We start from the raw sequence: 11,864 nt of genomic DNA, 5'->3' as shown, positions 1-11,864 counted from the left end.
AAGAAACGAGTTCTCCTTTGGTTCCTTCAAGGTAAAGGGAGCTGTAAAACACCCAGAAGGGAGGGGTCAGGGTGGCAGCTGGATATGCGCTTTTGATACAGAAGAGGAGTGGATCCTTGGCAAAGAGGCCAAAGGGAACGCTATCGCCCAGGGCTTGCCCCAAAGTGAGAAGGAAGTGGGCCAGGAAGGGGCAGTGGAAGATTCCCACAGCAGACACTTGGAAGGCACTGCCAGGGAGGAGGGAGAGCCTGGAGAGAATTCTGGATTCAGGAAAGGTTGTTCTAGAATGAGATCCAAGCTGGGGTGACTGGGTGGCTCAGTCAGTTAGGTGTCTGCCTTTGGCTCAGGTCATGATCTCAGGGTCCTGAGATCGAGCCCCGTATCGGGCTCTCTGCTCAGCAGGGAGCTGCTTCCCCTTCTTTCTCTGCCTGCCTCTCTGCCTACTTGTGATCTCGATCTGTGTTAAATAAATACATAAAATCTTTAAAAAAGAATCTTAAAAAAAAAAAAAGGGTGAGATCCAAGGGCCCAGGGGAAGTCAGGAATAGCACTGCAAATTGGTCATTGGATTTGGCAATGAGGGAGTCAAGTGACCTTAGTGGCTTTTTAGGAGGTAAAGTCCTAACGGCCCGCTCTGCTGTTTTTCCCCCACGCACACACCTCTAGGAAGGTCTTTAGGACTTTACCTCCTAGAAAGCCACTTCAAACCTCTGTCTGCAGCGACAAAGCACTCCACACCCGCGTGCCCCTGTTCCCTGCACCAGAGAGAGCACTGGCTAAAAGCAGAGACTAGAGTCCAGACGGTAACCGAGCAGCCCTGGGCTGGTTGACCTCTCTGTGCCTCAACTTCTCATCTGTGAGATGGGGATTATGAATAATTATAACTTCTATAGTGCTACATACGAGTCACTGTTTTAAGTGCTCACAACTGGCCTGTAGCGGTAGATGGTAATATGTAATAAGTGAATTAATATACACACATAAGGTGCTCACAGTAGACGTTCCCACCAAGCGGCTACGCACCCTCTGCTCGCACATCTCGCCTAATGGGAAGGTCACTACCCTCCAGTGGCAGCACCTTCTCCTTCTGGATGGTTCCATCAGAGTGCCTTGCCCCTTCTACTCTACCCCTACACAAAACCTTCCAGAGCCTTCCGGCTCGGAGGAAAAGCTAAGGCCCTTTCAAGGCCATCTCCCACTGCCAGCTGGTTCTCTCTCCATCCCAGAGTGAGACACCCGGATAGTCCCCAACAGTTTTTGGTTTTATTGGCAAGAATTCTTTACAAAATCTATACACACGCATTCACATGCACACAAGATGCCTGTCCCTGGTTTGGCTACCCCCTACCCCCCCCTGCACTGCTCTCTCCTGGGATCTGACCTTCCTGGCCTCGCCCAGGAATGCCATCCTGCAGCACCCCACTCCCCACTGGGCGGCCAGCGAAGGAGCCGAGAGTGGGAACCTCCTTTTCTGCCTCTCTGCTGAGAAACAGAGGCCTGTGTCCTAACGGGGTGGGGTTGGGAAGCAGGGAGCAGGGTAACAGGATCGTCCCCCCTTCTTCCTTCAAGCTCCCTGAGTTGCCAGCTTCGGTCCTAAGGGTCACAGCTACTAAGGCCTTGGGATCATCATCTGTGGAATCTTCTGTGGCCCCATTTTGCAGACTAGAAAATGGAGGTCCCAAGAGACAGCATGAGTCTCCCAGGTCACAGTGTTCATCACTGGTGGGGCAGCGACTTAGAAAGTAGCTCTTCCTGGCTTTCAGGAGGTGGAAGAGATTTGGGCCCTGCTAGACCCTCAGGACAGAGGACAGCCGGGGCCCGGGGCAGGAAGGGAGTGCCCAGATGTTGTCCCTGGAGCCCACACCCAGGGAAAGCAGCTCTGGGGTAGCCGAGCGAGTGGCAGTGTCCAGCCGGCACTATAGCGGTTTGCCAAGGGTGCCCTCTGTGACTGCCCGCGTGGCTTGCTCGGGTATACAGCCTGGGTCCGTCAGGATACTAGTAGATGTGCTCAGCTGGCGGAGAGAGTTCAAGACAGCTGGGGAAACAGAATGAGAGAATGAGAGAGAGAGAGGGAGGGAGAGATACCTCCTGGGGTCCAGGGGTGTCCTCTGGATGCTGAAGGATAAGGAAGGGATACGAGCTGGCAAGACCGTCAGCCCCTCCCAGGACCTCTGTCTGCGGGTGTCCTGGAGGCTGGAGGACCCTCCGGGGTACGTGGTGGGGATGGCCAGAACTCAAGGCTATTCTGAAGACAGGCTGGACCTGCGGTCTGAGCCGAATGGACATTCCTGGATATTCTGGTGGTGGGCAGAGGGGTGTCTCACGTACTTGGCCGGAGGGCAGGCAGGGAGCAGTACTGGTCCAGCCAAGCCAGTGAGGTCTGGCGGAGGCTCTGTAAGCTTGCTGTGGACACCATCCCGTTGAAGGACTCGAACAGAGGCCGAATGAGGATGCTGAACTGGGCCCGGGTCAAGGAGCAGGGCTGCTGATCAGCCATTACCCTCCCCCAGCTCACGCGGAGCCCTCAAACCCGGGGAAGGGCCTGGCCGTGGAGGCACCTTCTGCTGCAGCCACCCGCCCACCTGCCACGGCCTGCCCGGCCCCTCTGTGTGCATCTCCTGGGCTACACTAGCCTCCCCCACATCCCTGAGCGTCCTGCCCTGGCCCAGCCAAGAGCTTGACCAGGTAAGGGAGTGAGACACCCCACGCCTTCTTCAGGACCCACTCCACTCACGCCCCTCAAACTCGAGGTTCTCCCAAACTCCTCTTGGGACATTCTATGGGCAGGGCCGTGCTCCCCTCAACCAGGGGCTCCTCCCTCGGTTTCCCTCTGCTCCCAGCGAGTCCCTGAGCACTCCTGCTGGCCAAGATGTCGAGCCCCTGGAAGGAGGGGGCGGAACCTGCGGCCCATCCCCCCGGGGCGCAGCTCCGAGAGCCCCTGCCTGGTCAGTCGGGCACAGCGGGGTCTGGCCACGGTGTCCCTCCCCTCCCCTGCCCCCACTGCTGGCCGGGGGAGGATACCACCCAGAACTTCCAGTTATGCAGCGTCCGGGTGCGAACGTATTCATCAAACATGTCTCGCATCTGGTCGAAACGCTGGTGTGTGATGGGCACCCCGGTAGCAGGCAGTTGCTGCTGGCACAGGCTGGGGGGTAGGGGGGCCGGTCAGGGCTGGGGAGTCGTGCGGCACGCCCCCTCGCCCGCGGCACCCACGGGTCCCCCCCACGCCCCGCTTACTTGATGGCGGCGTTGAGCTCCTCTATCTGGTCCCGTAGCTGCTGCGCTTCCTCCTGCATGGCCGCCCGCTCCTGCTGGAGCATGGCGATGTACTCGGCCGTCTTCTGCAGCGTGGTCGCCTTGCTCACCTACGGCATCACCAGGGTGGGCTCAGGTGCTGGTGGTGGCCCCCCCTCTGGGGCCCACTGAGGCACTGGGTGGGAGGAGGAAACTGGGTGTCCAGAGGATCCTGGGAGTTGGTCTCAGGAGGTGAGGGGAGGGGGGGTTGTCGACCAAGGAGCCCTGCGGGTTCTGGGGGCGCCGGCCTGCGCGGGAGGCTCACCTTGAGGCCGGGCTGGGCGCTGAGGGAGCTCACCAGCCCATGCAGGGTGTCAAAGCCCAGCTTGATGTTGAAGCGCCGTTTCTGCTCCGCAGAGATGTGGGTGATGCGCCGGCTCTCGGTCTTGGGGGGCAGATAGTGGGGTGAGCCTAGGAGGGAGCACGGAAGGGCCTCGGGGTAGCAAACAGATCTCGGGGTAAGGGCAAGTGCCACCTTGTTGCTGTCTGGACGGCCCCGGCTCAGGATGGGTTGAGGGGGAGAGACGCAGACACTCAGAGTCCCGGGGCCCCGTGCGGAGCTGAGGTCCCCAGACAGCCGCCGCTCACCACCTGTGGCAGGGACAGACACACCCACAGACAGACCGACACAGGGGAGAGGATCCCATGGCCCTGTCCCTCTCGTCCTGGCCTCAGATGGAGTCCCCCTTTCTCCATTCCCGGGCATCCCCCCGCCGCCCTGCAAGCCCTCTTTACCGCTGTGCGCTGGGGGCGAGAGCCGCTCCGCTTTGGGGACAATCAGGGGCCTGGGAGGGGCCAGTGTGGCCGGGCCTGGAGGGGGCCGGGGCGGCGTGGGGGCCGGGGTCGGGGGTAGGAAGGTGCAGGGAAATTCAGGGGCCGTCTCCTGCTGGGGTGGAGAACGGTGGAGAGTTGGGGCGAAGTCCAGGCCCACCCTCGCCTCCCAGGGCTCGCCTCCCAGCGCCCACCATCATACCGGGGACCCTGAGGACCGGAGGAGGGTGCTGGACACAAGCGGCGGTTCCAGGGTCTGCTCGGGCTTAGCTGCGGACGGGCAGAAGTGTGAGGGCCACCAGTCATCTCGTCATCTCCCCAAACCCATCGCTCCCCTCCAAAAAAGCCCAATCCCCTTTTGGGTTCAGAACCCATGTCTCTAATTCCTCCCCCCTCCCCCCACTCAAGCTGAGCCTGAACCCGCCCCTTCAATCTTCCCCCTCTGCTCCCACAGGCTCCCCACTGCCACGTTGGGTCCCCGCCCCCCCCTCCGTGGACTCCGTTCTGGCTCTTCCCGTCTTACCTGCTGTGAGCAGCTGCGTGAGGCAGGGGTTGCTGCCCCCGACAGTGGCAGTGGGGTTGGCAGTGGTGGCGGCCAAGGTCGGGGGGCTGGGCTTCCGCCCTCTAGGGCATGGGGTGGGGGACCTGCCTCTGGGCCGCATACCTTGGGGCACTGGGAAGTGGGGCCCAAAAGGGGGCTCCAGATACCCCGAGGGCAGAAGGTCTATGGGGAAGGGGGCAGGGGCCAGGCCTGGACCTGGCTGTGGGGTGGATGGGAAGGCGGTGGGAGCAGGTAATGGGGACACTCCTGGGGCGGGAGGGACAGTGGAGAAGGGGAATCTGGGGGCGAAGAGAGGCTCCTCCGGCAGCAAAGCAGGGGCCGGTGCCATGGGAGGGAAGGTGGGGGCCGGACAGGGCTCTAGGCCAGGCCCCTTGGCAAGGGCAGGGTATTGGAGCAGGGGTGGGGGGACTGGCGGGGGTGGGAGCTTGGGCTTGGGATCTTCAGGAAGGAGGAAATCAGAGTTCAGGAAGGCACTGGAATCCAGGGGGCCAGGGCAGCTGCTCCGGGCCTGGTTGGGGGACAGACAGAGAGCAGGAGAGAGCGAGCTGGTCTCGGCAGCCACCCCCGCAGCCTCTTGCCCTGGCTGAGCTCTGGACGGGGGCCCTGAGACAGACAGGAGAAATGGTCCCCGCTGTCCCCCCTCCCACACACCAAGGGAGACTGTGGTCTAGTGAGGGGAGGAGTAGACACACGCGCATGCGCAAATTCTGCAGGAGCATGACTCCATCCAGCCACCAGTCCATCCACCTGTTTGTCCTCTCCCTTATCTCTCCGCCAGCCAACGAGGTTTTAACCCCTTCGCCGATCTATCCGGCCATCTCTCCTTCACCCATCCGTCAACCTGTCCCAAACCTCTCCACCCATCCACTGTGGGTTCCGTGGCCCGCGCGCCTTCTCCAGCCGCCAGCCTGTTCACGGACCCGCCAAACTATCCCTCCCCAAATCCATCTACCAGCCCATCCATCCAACCGACCCCTCTCCTACCCACCCAGCCCCATCTACAACCACCCCCCCCATCCATTCACCAACACGCCCCTCCATCCACACACCCCCCCTCGCTGGCTCACTAGCTCAGTCCCTGGGCAACCATTCACCCAAGGCTTCCACTCCGCTGGGTGAGCAAGGCTTAGCTCTTTCAGCGAGGGGCTCACTGCCCGGTTGAGGAGAGAGACCTCTCAACGAGGAGCTACAGGAGCGCCCGAACCGTCGGATGGCAGAAGCAGAAGGCGTCTGACCGAGCAGCAGGGAGGCGACCTCCGAATGGAGCCCGCAGGTTCCTGATCCAAAACGGCAGCTTCCCTGTGTCCTAAGCCCTCGCCCTGAGCTTTCCGTCTCCCTGTGCGCTCATTGGTGCTTCCCCTCCCATCTGGCTTGCCCTCGACGGGTCTCTTCTTCTGTCTAAACCCAAACATTCACTAAGTCCAGAACCTCTCCTCCTCCAGGAAGCCTTCCATCAACAACCCGGTCCTCAGCGGTGTCCTGCTTCGTGCCCTCCCTTCTCCCCCATCCCCCACTGCCTTCAGTCTCCCCTCTACAACCTGGTCCCATTCTGCTTCACGAGGGCCCTTCCTCCTTCCTCCTGAGCTGAACTGCTCCCTCTCAGAGGGCCGAGATGGGGTCTCTCTCCCCCTCCGGTCCCTCTCAGTCGACCAAGCACAGGACACGGGCAGGTGAGCTCGGCAGGGCTGAGTGGGGAGGGGACGGGAGCTCACCTGCAGGCGGTTATGCCCCGAGAGGTGGCTCACGCCTGACGAGGCAGGGGGCACCTCGGAGCCCAAGACCCCACTGCTGAAGAAAGGGTCAGCCATGGGGCCAAAGCCGGGGGGCTCCGGGAAGTGTGAAGCCGTGGGCGTCGGTGGAGGGCGGTAGCTGGTGAAGAAATCTGTAATTCGGACACACAAGGCGGTAGCAGTTAGGGATCGGGCCAGGCATGGCTGGAAGCAGTGGGCGGAGAGTGGGCCTTGTGCCCTGTCCCCAGGCCGGGCTGGCCTGGCTGGCAATGAGGTGGGGGAAGGCGGGGGAGGGGGGGCTTCGACAGGAGATTGTGAAATTGGGGGAGTTTCTGTCTCACTCAGGGGAAGCAGCGAAACAGAGGTTTGGGTGGGATGGGCCTGCCTGCAGGCCAGCAGAGGCTGCGGGGGGGGGGGTGAGTAGGACCCCGGGAAACAGTCCTCCTGCTCACGGGGTCCCCTTCCCCATCCCAGGACCTGGCAGTCCCCTCTCCCTCCTGTTACCGGCAGAGCCGGGGCCACATGGAAAGGGGCAGGGTGACAGAGTGCCAGGGAGCGAAAGGGGTGGGGTGCGAGGGGCGGAGGTCCAGGATGGGGATGAGCCCCAGGGTGACGGGAGTTCTAGGGGTGAGCTAGAGGTGAGTGGGGTCGGGAGGTCAGCGGGTCTGGGACAAGTTGGTTTGTGGGGAGGTCAAACAGGGCCTCAAAAGCAGAGCCTGGGAGTGGGCCGAAGGGCTTAGGGGGTCAGGGCGTGGGTCAGAGGGTGGGCTCGGAGTCGGGGCAGGAGTGAGAGGGGGCTGGAAAGCCTGGAAGAGAGCCGGGAGCGGGCAGCCAGATCGTCTGAGATGCGGGTTGTGTAAGCCCAGGCTATTCTGGTTTTGGGAAGCAGCTGCCTGCGGCCTAACCACATCCCGGGCCTGGACGCCGCCCGCCCACCCGCTCCCTTCCGGGCACCTTTCTCTGACCCTGGCCAGCCTTGGGTCTGAACCAGCTCCCGAGGCCTCCTAGTCTGGCCCGACCCAGCCCCACTGGCCTTGGACAGGCCCTGGCTCCCCCCAGCCAGGGGAGCTGGTCTGGCCTCTCTCCCAAAGGCCACCTTGAAAGAGACCCAGGAGCGAGACAGATGAGCCCACGCCAAAGCCAGAGCCTGAAGGGGTTAAACGCTGTGTGTGCCTCTTCTGTGAGTCTGGTGCCCCTGTGTCCTGGAAGGCTGTCGCTAGGCGGCTATCAGCGGGTGACCTCCTGCGGGATCCATCTGCGCGTGTGTGACCCTGTCTCCCTGGCTCTGTCTGAGTCCTTGTGTGCCTGCCTTGATGTGAGGCCCTCCGTGTGTCGGGTGTGTGCACCTGTGTGTGTGCGTGTGTGTGTGTGTGTGTGTGTGTGTGCGTGTATGTGCGCCCTCGTGTGGGTCTTTCCTTATCACCTGATCTGAAAGGATCTTCTTATCCTACCGCCTCCCTTAAGCGGAGGGACCGGGCGGCAGAGGGCAAGTGGTCACGGATCCGCTACCCTCCCAGCCCGCGGGGACCGTGGGCCTCATCGCTAGGCCCCTTGAGGCTTAGACTCAAGAACCAGCCACGCAGGGGTCTGCTCCCGGCTCACTGCTGCTGTTTCCTCCCCGGTGCTCTGTAGGGCTCACGGGGTTCCCAGCCCGCTCACCACCAAGCCCCTGCTATAGTTTGCCCTCAACTATCCCCTCCCCCCTTGAGAGAAGTTGCTTCGTGACCCTAACCGGCCACCCACATAGTGGCCCCAAGCTTCTGTCCCGCCATTGGCCCGCGTCCCCTCTCTGACACCCTCTCCTGCTCCAAGCCCATGGCTCTTCCTTGAACACCCCTCCCAAGCCCCCTCCCTCCATACAGTTCCGGCCTCCTCACTGGGTCTCCTCTCAAGTGAGGGGCTCTGGGCGACAATGAAGGCAGCAGCCCGGGTGGCCTTGGTGCTTCCGGCCCTCCCTGTGCGTGGAGGGCCAGAGAGGGCTACCCTAGCCGCCACCTCTGCATGACCGACATCCCCTACCTTTGGTTACCCCAGCTCACCCCCACTCTAGCAGTCACCCCGGATGGACAGAAGTGGCTTCCTAGCCCCTGACTTGGCCCAGAGTCCCACCTGGAGAAGGTTTCCTACCTGTGGTGGGGGTACGTGTGCCCAGACAGGACCGCTGCCCTCCCAGACTGGTTCGCTCTCTGGGTACTGCCATCAACACTTCTGCCCCCACGGCCCCCACCCTGCCCGGGGCTGAGGCAGGGGTGGGGGTGGTTCCTCATTCCCTGGTTCCCACCTCCCCCTTGACTGACAGGCCCAGGACCCTATGGGGAAGAAGTTCAGGGGTCATGGAACTAAACCTTAATCCCAGAAAACCTCTTCCTACCCCCTGGGCCTGGGCTGAGACAAGCCAAGCCTCTAATAGGAGTCCCCTGAAAATATGATGACTGGGACAGTCTCACAAGCTCTCCAGCTGAGTAAAGGAAGCAGAGCCTCCTGTGAAAACAAAAAGAGACATTTGTCCACAGGGGCCCATGCAGACACAGGTATCTCTGGGAAGACACAAGAAACCAGTGACCTAGCAGCCCTGGGGTCAGGAGACAGAGGCCCAGAAACATGTTGCTTTAAAAAAATAAATAAATAAAATGCTTTACAAGATATAATTCCTGGAATTTTCTTAAAAACAACGTAGGAAGGAGAAGTGGGTGAGGCCTCCATGACACCAGACCCACCAAGGGTGGATACATTTTGAAGTCGGTGATGGCTGTAGGAGGGTTCGGTGAACCACGCTCTCTCTACCTGTGTGTGTGTGTTTGGAATGTTCTTTTTTATTTACTTAAAGATTTTATTTGTTTATTAATTTGAGAGAGAGAGCGAGTGGGGTGAGAAGCAGAGGGAGAGGGAGACGCAGACTGCTCGCTCGGCAGGGAGCCCAACGACGCCGGGCTCGATCCCAGGACCCTGGGATCATGACCTGAGCCCACGGCAGACACTCAACCCACGGAGGCGCCCAGGAGCCCCTGGAATGTTCTTTAACAGTTTTTAAAGGGAATTATGTCAATTAATAAACGGGCCCTCCAAAATCAAAGTCCCTTTCTCTCCTGAGATTCCACTACTGTCCTGGGAGCTGGCAGAGCCTGTAGCTTCCATGCCCTTGGCCTTGGCGCCCGCCCAGGTGTCCAGTCTGGCTCTGCTCTCACCTGAGGCTACATCAATTGCATCCCAAATCCGGACAAAGGGAGTCCAGGAAGGGGCCTCAGAAATCACCTGGACCATCCGTCCTCCCAGAGTGGCCTGGGAAGGGCCCCCCCAAGGGCTGGTGGTCCTCCAGGCACTTTCCTCGCACTGGCCCGTCCCGCCCACCCCACCCAGCAGGGGGCGCTGCCTCACCTGAGATCTCCATGAAGTCGTCCAGGCTGGGCTGCAGAGGCGTCAGGTCTGGCTGGATCATGTCAGCATTGCCCACGTAGGCTGCAGAGGGGCAGGGGTGACGTCAGGGGCCGCAGGCGGGGCGGGGTGGGGGCCGCCCACCCCTGACCAATGCTCCCTGGGCTGCCTGGCTTCTCGCAGGCCTCCCCTTCCAGGTGCAGGCCCTTACCGTCCTCAGGGGGCAGCTGCAGGGGCGCGGAGCTGGGCTGCGTCATGGTGAAGAGCGTGTCGGAGATGTCGGACAAAAAGCAATCGAGGTCCAGCAGCTGCCGCCCGCCGGGCTCCTCCTCTGGGCCCCCAAGCAGCACGGGCACCACGCTGGAGAAGAGCTGCTCGCACCATCGCTCCGGTGGCTGCCAACCCCCTTCGGTCTAGGGAGACGGAGACTTCAGCAGCCACGAGAGGGACACAGGGGCCTCCCACTGGGGGATGGAGCGGTCAGCCGGTCGGAAGCTTCCGTGTGCACGGCCCTCCTCACCTCTCTCTGCAGGACGCACTTTGCTGCCCCGAAGGCTTAAGGTCACCCCATTGGCCTCTAACTGCTGCCCCCAGCAGAGGGAGCCGGATGGCCCGCAGATAAGGGTCCTCCTCCTGCCCCTATACTTTTCCCTGCCTGGAACCCCAGTTCTTAGGGACTTCTGTTCCCCGTGCCTCCCACCGCTTGCTGGGCTAGCCAGAAGGCTTTGGGTCTCCCCCACCACTACGCTCGAAGGTTCCCCCACCTCCGGGGAGAAAGGCTCTCGAGGAACTAGAGGACAGAGGCCACACCCACTGCCTTGGTGACCCGCCACCGCCTTACCCACCCAGAAGGGAAGCTGTCAATTCTCTGGGTCCCCGGATCACCCACCTGCTTTGGGGTCAGGAGATCCCCTTCCCTGCTGGATTTACGGAGCTGCAGGAACACACAGAGGTGGGCGCTGGATCGCTTGTCTCCCTCTGCCATCACTGCCCGCCAGGCCTCCCCTACTCACAAGCTCCCCAGGACGAAAGGGATCCCCATTTTCCCCCTCAGGAGCCCCTGCGCGCTGGGAGGGAAGGAGGCGGCGAGGAGCCTCTGGGCCACACGGTGGCGCTGTCGAGCTGGGTCTTCCTGGGAGGCGGGGTCCGGGGGTTGCAGGGGAGTCCCGCGCCGGCCCTCCCAGGAGAGGCGGTGGCCCGCGGCCCACCCCCGCCCCCGCCCCCCTACCCGCCTCACTGACCCTCTTCTTGTAGTAGATGCGCCACTTGTGGTACTCGCGCATCACCACCTCGATGCGCCGCTTCCAGTAATTGCCCTCCAGGACGACGGCCTGGGGAGGGTCAGGGAGGGGGCTCAGTGAGCGGCGGGCGCGGACCCCACCCCGCACCCGATCCGCATCTGGGCCGCTGCTCGTGTCGCGCGCTACAGGGGACCCGACGGAGGGGCCGGGCTCGGCAGGGAGGCAGGAGGTCCCGCGGCTCAGCTACCTCCGGTTTCCGGTGCTCATCAGCCTCAGGCCCCTGCAGGGGGGTCACGAAGCCACACACGGGGCTCTTCCTCCGCTCCACATCTGAGAGAAGGGACTCAGGTCAGGGGGTACCCGGCTTCTTCACCTCCCACCCCAAGGGGACTGGGCCTCCAGGGCTGCACTATGAATTCCTGCTGGGCTTCGGATGCTTAGATAAGTGCCACCTCCTCCAGAAAGCTTTCCTGCCTGCTCTAGCCCATCCAGAGCTCCCTCTGTTATGGGATCCTGTGAAAGGAACCTCCCACGCCTCCTTTGCCTTCCTTGGGAGCCCAGTAGGTGTGCAGGGCTGAATGGGATTGTGGAACCACAGGAAGTGAGCTGCTCCAAGAAGGTCAGACGGGCAGGCCAGGGCCTGGAGCCCTTGGTCTCCTGCCTCAAGCTCCTGGGCACTGCCCAGTCTGATGCCAGAGAACCACTCCTTGTCCCCTTCGGCCACCTAGCTGAGCCCTTTCTCCACCTCCTCCACTCCCTTCTGTATCTCCAATCCAATCTCTCTCCCCAGGCTCCTTCTTCCCGGCCCACAAGTACCTTTCAGTCTCCCCTTCACCTCCCAAACCTTCCCTTCTTTCGCTACTCCAACAAGCTAATCTTCCCTTTCACTACTTT

At 61.8% G+C, this 11,864-nt stretch overlaps 1 protein-coding gene across 8 annotated transcripts in view; it reads right to left on the bottom strand.

The window, feature by feature from the left end:
• Positions 1 to 1,241: 1,241 nt before the first annotated feature.
• The window catches only part of MLXIPL (MLX interacting protein like), a 30,615-nt gene continuing 19,992 nt past the window's right edge, over positions 1,242 to 11,864 (bottom strand). For 2 of the 8 annotated variants that reach the window (XM_045074961.1, XM_045074958.1), the window contains exons 3-15: positions 11,218 to 11,300; positions 10,971 to 11,060; positions 10,619 to 10,663; positions 9,941 to 10,142; positions 9,733 to 9,813; positions 6,340 to 6,509; positions 4,589 to 5,135; positions 4,268 to 4,335; positions 3,560 to 4,180; positions 3,238 to 3,365; positions 3,022 to 3,145; positions 2,329 to 2,458; positions 1,242 to 2,035 (exon numbers count right to left, since the gene is read on the bottom strand). In XM_045074961.1, coding sequence (XP_044930896.1) covers positions 1,917 to 2,035; positions 2,329 to 2,458; positions 3,022 to 3,145; positions 3,238 to 3,365; positions 3,560 to 4,180; positions 4,268 to 4,335; positions 4,589 to 5,135; positions 6,340 to 6,509; positions 9,733 to 9,813; positions 9,941 to 10,142; positions 10,619 to 10,663; positions 10,971 to 11,012 — 2,277 coding nt within the window. In that variant the 5' untranslated portion in view covers positions 11,013 to 11,060; positions 11,218 to 11,300 and the 3' untranslated portion in view covers positions 1,242 to 1,916. Of the gene's footprint in view, positions 2,036 to 2,320; positions 2,459 to 3,021; positions 3,146 to 3,237; positions 3,366 to 3,559; positions 4,181 to 4,267; positions 4,336 to 4,588; positions 5,136 to 6,339; positions 6,510 to 9,732; positions 9,814 to 9,940; positions 10,143 to 10,618; positions 10,664 to 10,970; positions 11,061 to 11,217; positions 11,301 to 11,864 lie in introns of those variants that run through there. The other 6 variants (XM_004761658.3, XM_013061077.2, XM_045074960.1 and 3 more) reach the window with 6 other exon arrangements.

The sequence above is a fragment of the Mustela putorius genome, unplaced genomic scaffold (genome assembly GCF_011764305.1).
Source record: "Mustela putorius furo isolate JIRA1106 unplaced genomic scaffold, ASM1176430v1.1 tig00000139_pilon_pilon_pilon, whole genome shotgun sequence".
Lineage (NCBI taxonomy): Eukaryota > Metazoa > Chordata > Mammalia > Carnivora > Mustelidae > Mustela > Mustela putorius.
This window is presented reverse-complemented; position numbering and strand designations above follow the sequence as displayed.